We start from the raw sequence: 8,946 nt of genomic DNA, 5'->3' as shown, positions 1-8,946 counted from the left end.
ACAATAAGAAAAGCAGTTCAACTGATTCAGAACATTTACTTAGGCATGAGACAGATGGTAATCCTATAAAAAGATGGCATATATTTTTGGAAGTGCAAACAGAAAAACAGATACTCTTAAAACTTCCAGAGTAATCTTTGCCTAGAAAATGAAGGGAAGAGATGGGCGACCATATGGCCTAATAGAACTTTTTATAGTTTCTAATGTTTATGATTGAATTTTGTTTCTTTAATATTAGTATTGAGTTGTATATGGATTGGTAGTAGAAAAAGGAATAATTTTCAAGTAGATAATTGCCAAGTACTTTTACTGTGGGTGCCAGCGTTTTGTTTTCTGGGGTATGGATGTGATACTGGGAAGCAGAACCATTTAAACCCCAAATTCAGTGGAGTTAATTTAAGTGTGAATACTTATCGCCTCAGCTCAGTTACTGATTCTGCTATCAGGGCTATTATATACGTCTTTATGCCTGGCTAGATGACATGGTATTTAGACGGTGAGTTTGTCTAATAAACAGCTTAATTTAATGTTTAAAATTAGCTGGTGCTCCAAATCTTTATAAATATTTATTTTTTACAACCTGTTCAAAAACACAGTATATGGCAGTAGACTTTTAAAAATTCTTTCTTTCTTTTATAGGGATGGTATTGTTGATCCCCTGATAGTCTATCTGACCTGAGTGGTTTTTAGTAGAACGATTTCATGCAGATTCTATCTACACACCAGTCAAATCCTATCTATAACTAAAAGTAAACATTTGTCAGATTTCTCTCTCATCTCAACTCCCACCTTGTGTTACCATTATATTATGAGTGGGTTTGTATTACAATTTATCCATTCATATATATGTCTCTCCTACTGGATTAGGAGACCATAAATAATTTATTAGTCTGCATATTACCATACAGTGCTGGGCATGTAGTAGGGGGCTTAGTAAATGCAGAGGGAATAAATGAATGTGATCAAAGTTAGAGCTTTGGTCTTTTGTCAAGAAACTGAATAGTGCTTAACTGCTGGGTTGGGAGGTCAAAATCTTGCTCTTAGTTTTATTAGTGTTTTGCTCAAGTTCAAGCTAATCATCTTGTTACAGCATTATATTTTGATGGTTGCAGAAAAGGCAGAACATGGCCATAAAGGAAATAAAATGTTATGCATAGTTGAAACAAAATGTCTTTGTAAAGCGGTATTACTACGATCAATTAATATGACTTATGGGACCAAAATCTTTTCCTATGAAATAATAACTTTCAGCAAATCTTCACAGAATTGAAATCCTATCATTTCAGTGATGAAACAGTACACAAAAAAAGTTTAGAAAATGTATTTCTGGAAACAAGTAAAAATTTGCCATGGGAAATTGCAAAAAAGAATAAGCAAAAATAATGCTGGAAATATCCTCCATAATCCTCTTCCAAGTAGATCTACACTAGTTTTAGTGGGCGTGCTCTAGAGATGCAAGTTTTTAAGCCTGCAGGCATTCAGCTTCTTGCCCCTCTGTGCTTGGGATGTGAAGGTGAATCAGCCGTATCTCAAGTAACTCATGAGTATAGAGGGACATTTCTAGATAACTTATCACAGATTGTGGAATTCTTTTTACTTATTTTTGCAGATGTTTAAGTATTTTAAAAAATGTATAAGTTGTTGAGAAACTGACCAGGCTTGTTGTTCTCCTGTTTTATATAGTGCCTTCTTTGTTGAGTGTTTTGCAGTGTTTTGCTGGGATACAAACTGGTGAACAGGGAGAGAGGGAGCAGTCAGAATTAGTCCTGAAGACAAATCTGGATCTGTACAGTGTAGAGTTGGGAAGGACATGAACACAGGCCTGTAGTTTCTGGATAAAAGAAAAAAGCAAGATGCAGAAAGAAAGGAAGGTAGATTAGGGCTTGTTCTTTAGATATCAAATATTTGCCAAGTGCACATTGTGCAGTAGGCAATGATCTCCTCTGCTGGGTGAAATATAAATTTCTGTCCTAACAGAGCTGACATTCTTAAGAAAAGTCTTGGATGTTCTTATTCAGAAGCTAAAGGATTAAAACTGAGTAAAATGAAATTGTTGTGGAAATATTTTATAACGTGCTTTTTTTTTCTTTTTTTAGAAAATGGCTTTAAAGTTTAAATGAAGCTGGAAAAATACATAGATGCAGCATTGCAGCCTCTCCAGATGTTTAGGGATAATATTCCAGAGAGAAATTGATCCCCTTGGATTAAGTAACTAGTCATAATGAAGAAAATTAGTCTTAAAACCTTTCGGAAATCTTTTAACTTGAATAAAAGTAAAGAAGAAACTGACTTCATGGTCGTACAACCACCGTCACTAGCCAGTGACTTTGGAAAAGATGATTCCTTATTCGGTAGCTGCTACGGTAAAGATATGGCCAGCTGTGATATCAACAGCGAAGATGAAAAAGGTGGGAAAAACAGATCAAAAAGCGAAAGCCTGATGGGTACGTTAAAAAGGCGGCTTTCTGCGAAGCAGAAGCCAAAGGGCAAGGCCAGTGCCACGTCCGGGGGCTGCGCCGACGAGGACACCTTCTCCTGCTCCTCGGCGCCCATCATCTTCAAAGACGTGAGGGCGCCGCGGCCGGTCAGGTCCACGTCCCTCCGGAGTCACCACTACAGCCCCACACCGTGGCCTCTGCGACCCACCAACTCCGAGGAGACGTGCATCAAGATGGAGGTGAGAGTCAAAGCCCTGGTGCACAGCTCCAGCCCCAGCCCGGCCCTGAACGGCGTCCGCAAGGCTTTCCACGACCTCCAGCCCGAGCCCACGCGCCAGGAGCAGAGCAGCGCCCTCAAGAGCCCGGCGGCCCAGAACGGAGACCTGCGCCTGCACCTGGATGAACATGTGCCTGTCGTTATTGGACTCGTGCCTCAGGACTACATTCAGTACACCGTGCCTTTAGACGAGGGGATGTACGCTCTGGAGGGACCACGCGGCGGCTGTCTGGATGCTTCCTCCCCCATGGAAGTCTCCGCACTGCCTCCTCCCGTGGGAGGGAGCTCGTTCCCCGAAGACGAGAGTCAGGTAGACCAGGACCTGCTCGGGGCCCCGGAGATCTTCGTGGACCGGGCCGTGAACGGCTTGTTGATCGGCACCACGGGAGTCGTGTTGCAGAGCCCCAGTGCCGGTCACGACGACGCCCCTCCGCTCTCCCCGTTGCTACCTCCGATGCAGAATAGTCAAATCCAAAGGAACTTCAGTGGCCTCGCTGGCGCAGACGCCCACGTGGCCGAAAGCATGCGCTGCCATTTGAATTTCGATCCCAACTCTGCCCCTGGCGTTGCCAGAGTTTATGACTCGGTGCAAAGCAGCGGTCCCATGGTTGTGACGAGCCTCACAGAGGAGCTGAAGAAACTCGCTAAGCAGGGCTGGTACTGGGGGCCCATCACGCGCTGGGAGGCGGAGGGGAAGCTCGCAAACGTGCCGGACGGGTCCTTCCTCGTCCGGGATAGTTCTGACGACCGGTATCTTTTAAGTTTGAGCTTTCGCTCCCACGGTAAGACACTTCACACGAGAATCGAGCACTCGAATGGCAGGTTTAGCTTCTATGAACAGCCAGATGTGGAAGGACATACGTCTATAGTTGACCTAATTGAGCATTCAATCAGGGACTCTGAAAACGGAGCTTTTTGTTATTCAAGGTCTCGGTTGCCTGGATCTGCCACCTACCCCGTCAGACTGACCAACCCAGTGTCACGGTTCATGCAGGTGCGCTCTTTGCAGTACCTGTGTCGTTTTGTTATACGTCAGTATACCAGAATAGACTTAATTCAGAAACTGCCTTTGCCAAACAAAATGAAGGATTATTTACAGGAGAAGCACTACTGAAAGATGGAGAACCCTGCATCTTGCACTTTGGGAATAAGAAAAAGAGATTGAAACACAGTTTACAAACTTTCATTGCCATCAAAATCTTTTGCTGCCATAACTATTTCAGTTTTACGTGTGAGTCATCCGTTTGTTTAGGGGTGGGGACCTGTCTGCAACGTGTCTTGGGTTTATTTTAGTTCTTTAAAAAGGGAAGTCCTGAGGTTTTACAAGTGTGAATTATCTTTCATCAATGTGCAGAATAATCACAATGTGAATTATCAGATTCTCCTTAATGCCCCCAAACCCCCATTCTTTGCTGCTATCCACTGTGATTTTTATGCATTAAAAGCACATTTCATGTGTATTCAACCCTAAGTAAAGTTGAATGAAACTTAGAAAGTGAAAATTACTGTATCTTTTTAAATGGCCCATTTTCAAAATATTGTGTTAAATAAACATACTGTGTGAGAAAACACAATTTACATATACACTGAAAATAATTTTTTAATCTCATATTTTAAAAAGATTTATTTAGAATTATGAGTTGACATAATGTTGGGTAATGGAATGCAGATCTGTAACATGTCTTTTACAACACGCTTTTCTAAATTATTGTTAAGGCTGTGCTACTTTTTTTTGGTTGTGAAAAGTTGAATTTTTCTGTTGCCTTCATTTTCATCTTGTGGTTTGTCGATTTTAATAAATGGCCTTATATGAAAAAATTGTAAAGAAATGTATACCACCAATTTTGAGATTGTTGCCTTTTCTGTCATTAAACTCGGGTACAAATTGGCATAACATATGAAGATCTATGGGACTAGAATTAAAGAAATATTAGATGATCATAGTTTCCTGTGATAGCATTTTTTTGTTTTATCTGTGCTTTCCTTTGGTAAAATGTTTTATTTGTGATTTCTATCGCTTAGTCAACATTTTCTTAGGTGAACTTGATTGTACAAGTAATTTTCATAAATGGACTGGATTCTCTTGCAACATTAAAGTTTATATAAAGTTCTAAATTGATTTGAATAGAAAGAAAATAATGTTTTAAAGTTGGATTTGTGTTTTTCTTTTTTGTAGTCAGTATTAAAACGTGCTAGATTTGAACGCTCCTTCCCCCCACTAAAAACAACCCTCAATGACTTTAGTTGAAAAATTGTGGAAATTGTGGAGCATCATGTGAGGAAAATATTAAAACCATATCAGATATATGGAGGTTTTATTGCCTACCATATATACTGCCACTTAAAAATAGGTTTTTTATTTGCTTTTTTAGTTTAGCTAAGTCAAATAATTTGGCATCACTAGTTATTTTATCTGTTTGAGTCAGTTGGGGGTGGGGGGAGATGTTATGCCCTGTAATTTTCAGTTATTTTGAAATGCAGAGTGTTTATTCATTTCATGATTCTGGAATGTAGTATTTTAGGATTGCCCTGTCCAGAAAGTGTTTCCAGCTACACAGCTTTACAGGAAAATGTTTCCATCTCAGATGAAATATGTAATTTGAGATGGTTCTTCCTTTGTCAGTTAAAGTTTTCCTAACTCTTACCCACTTTAAACACAAGCGTTAAAGTCTGGCTTTGTCATTCAAACATACTATATCCTCACTTTTTTCTCTTTGTTTTTTAGGGTCAGAACTGAGGTATTACCTAAAGGCACAATGCCATAATATCACAATGTTGTGGTATTTTGACTTAAAGGGGAAAAGGTACTTAATCTTGGTGGAATATTGATTGTACCTTGTTATACAGACTCGTTTTCTGATTTGTTTTCACCTAATAAGATGGAATACGGAGTATACTGTAATAATATAATTTAAGTGTTTGCTGTAAGCTATTTGGATTAAGAACTATTGCAGAGTTGTAAGCTTGTTATCAAATTAATGCAAGACATTTAAACTATTTTTTTGCAAAACTATTTATTTTTAAACAACTTAAAATATATCTAGGGTGAGTTAAAAGTCCCTGTGCATCTATATTAGATGGCAGGTATTGTCACAGAGTCACTGTGTATTACTAATAAATGTTGAAATGGCTTCCCCATGTCTTCAGCAGCATTTACATGTCCTCTGTATGAGATCATGGTGCACAGAGGTCTTTGGACTTGCCCTGAACCCGTCTTATGTAGACATAGCCTGTTCCCCGCATTATCTCATAATGCCATTTGTTTAAGATATACCCATTTAGTGTCAAGATTATTCTGATTTTCATCCAAATGTTTTTAAAACTGTACTTTGTGTGTTAATGTGGAGCGAGTCTTGATACTCTTCTAATTCAGAAAGGCAATTTTTGATGTGCTTTTGAGTATTCCTAATACAAAATACTTCAATATACCCTATTCTAATCCAAATTGAAATTGTTAGGCTGTGATAGTGTAACAATAAAAGTCAAAATACTTGCCAAAAAATTAGATTTACAAATAGAAAGGTGTATTGCAATATTTTTCTGCTTTCGTACAGAGATAATCATTTGGCATAGGTAGCACAACATAATGTGAAAGATTGGCTTTATATAAAACTAAAACAGTCTGGTTAAAAGTTGAGATGGGGAAAAAAAGAAAGAAATCTTCATCCTGTGGTTTGGTCTGGATACAATTTGGCTAAATTTTTGGATTCTATTGAAAGGTAACTTAGATGATATGGACACAACCTGTAAGTAATTTTTAAATATGTGCTTTTAAAAATCTGAGCTCAAGGCAAGAAATAGAAAACAGGAAAGCTGTATTCATTTGCCATAATAAATGAATCAGTTGTTTTTTATCAAATATTTTATCACAAAACATGATGGAGGCCAGAGGCTATTTTCAGACTTAGTGGACACTGTTACACATTTTTATGAATAATAAGAAAGCTATAGAAAGTACTTGAAAAATCTCTGTCTAAGGAAAACTGTTCTCTTTCTACTTGGTGCAATAATCTGAAAATTTAGAAGGTTAAAAATATTATATCACAGGAAATGATCATAGAACTAAAAATAGTTTTTAAGGAAACCACCTACACAGGGCAACCATCTTGCTATTGATGAAAATTATGTGCCAAAAGGCTAAACCACTGGCACGTATGAAATAAAATGCAAAGTATACATTATAATTTCTGAGCCAGTATTTTTAAAACAGGATAAAGTTACTAAAATCTTAGTAAGTTTATGCAATGTCTCTGCTAATGCTACAAGTCTAAATATCTTTCTAACAATGCTTTCAGAAACACCAATCGTAATTACTATACATTTCACATAAAGGATTGCTTTATGAATGATTCAAAATAATATATTTTCCTTTAATCCTAATTGCTTTTATCAGATATGAAGTCTTAATTTGAAAAATGAAATCACACTACCAGCAATAGACAGTTTTGAATACTCTAATAAGGACAGTAGCCAGTTCCATAAATAACTTAAAAATTATAAAAGTATTGGTATGCCAGTAATCACAAATTTGATTTCTTTTAATACTTTTTTAATCCTGTAACAATGGTTTTTTATAAACATCCTTTTTATTAATCATAACATGGCAAAATGCATAGTTGCTGTTTCTGAAAAGTGATCCAAACTCTACATCCAGAGATGATGAAAAATTCTTATAGGATTTTGTAATAAGTGTTCGGTTAAAGAAATTTCATAGTTGTTGGAGTGCCATGAAATTAATACTGGCAATCCAGATTGCTGTAGTTTACACTTTTTCTGTATGTTTCAAATCAGGTGTGTACCATTTGTACTGAACACCACAGAATGAATTATCCAAAGTCCATTGATTTTAATATGTGTTTTGGTTTGTAAACAAATTACAGTAATTTCTTGCACATTTTTGGAAATTAATTGTATAAGAATTTATGTATCTGCTTCTAGATACAGTGTGTAAATAAAAATTTCGTTCACAAGATCTGCCTAGTAGTCTATTTAATACCCTGATACAGTGTCTGATTTTAATTAATTGGGTTAACTAGGTAATTTCTGGATATCTCATGAACTGGGCAGAGACTTGAGGGTGGGAGTCAGTAAATTTTAGTAGAACGGGAAAATTAGAATCATGTCACTAATGGAAGATGCCAAAGAAATGAAGTGTCAGCCAGAGGTGCTAATACACTAAAGCCTTCAAGCATAATGGCTGGAGTGAGTTGGGAGAACATCTGCTAAACAAAAAGTCTCAATTAACTGATAGTGAAAACTCACTAAAAGGTTAGGCTTAGTAATGTTTTGATTGTGACATTTTAAAAACATATCCCCTACCGTTTAATAGTATTTCTTAGAGATAGAACCAGGTTATTGAGAAGTCCTTTCATAGATAAGGAAGATTTCTCATTATATCCACTGAATTTAATTGTATGCTTGTAAGTCCTTAAATAGCATGTTGGGTTAAACATTCACTTTAAAATCTATTATTTTTTTAACGAATCTCTCCCCTCCCCCCTTTTTTTCATCATGGCTACTTCAGAGATGAATTTTAATTTGATCTTATGTATCACAAATTTTGACTTTGGTAAAATCCAAATGGTATGGAGCTCTAACCACATTTCCCAGAGCAGGTATCAATTGACAATATTGGCATTAATATCATACATTGTTTGATGGTGATGGTGCTAATGAAATACTTAGATTATGAGATGACAATGGCCAGGCATCAAAAATTGTGTAAAAGACTAGATTTTACAGACCCATACCATACCCAGGTAAACAGATGTTTCCTTTTTTAAATGAGGGTTTTGTTCTCATCTCCCCGTTCTCTAGGGTTATTCATTCAACAAGACAGAGGAACAGGGAGGTATACTGAGGCCAGGCTGTATTCCTTGCAGGTGCCTCCTGAGAGGCCACCTACGAGGAGGGCGCAGGTGGAGTAGACATGCATGCGCTCTACGGAGATCAAACACCTGCTGCTACAATGGCAGATGCCTCTGAAACTGCCGGGCAGACCCGAGGACTTCTGTAATTAATCATGCTTACCATAGCCACTTTTCTTTTTCTCCCTGCCTTTTAGCCCCCCACCCCACCTTTAAGTTACCTTTTTTTTTTTTTTTTAGGATGTCGCATATTCTTCTAAGGGCTATCACCTGAGAGACTTTTTATCTGCATTGTTCCTCCCCTCATCCTCCCATAGCTTGTCACCGCCACCCTCCAGGAGTCTTTAAGCCCTCATTTCCTTCT

At 37.7% G+C, this 8,946-nt stretch overlaps 1 protein-coding gene across 1 annotated transcript; it reads left to right on the top strand.

Moving 5' to 3' along the window:
• Positions 1-2,101: 2,101 nt before the first annotated feature.
• Positions 2,102-7,687, top strand: LOC103583494 (suppressor of cytokine signaling 6). Its single transcript, XM_008564790.1, has one exon. The coding sequence runs from the start codon at positions 2,222-2,224 to the stop codon at positions 3,827-3,829; it is 1,608 nt and encodes a 535-aa protein (XP_008563012.1). The 5' UTR covers positions 2,102-2,221; the 3' UTR covers positions 3,830-7,687.
• The last annotated feature ends 1,259 nt before the right edge of the window (positions 7,688-8,946 follow it).

This window comes from Galeopterus variegatus, unplaced genomic scaffold, assembly GCF_000696425.1.
Source record: "Galeopterus variegatus unplaced genomic scaffold, G_variegatus-3.0.2 Scaffold23598, whole genome shotgun sequence".
NCBI classification, from domain to species: Eukaryota; Metazoa; Chordata; class Mammalia; order Dermoptera; family Cynocephalidae; genus Galeopterus; species Galeopterus variegatus.
Note: the sequence above shows the minus strand (reverse complement) of the source record. Positions and strands in the feature narration are given on the sequence as shown.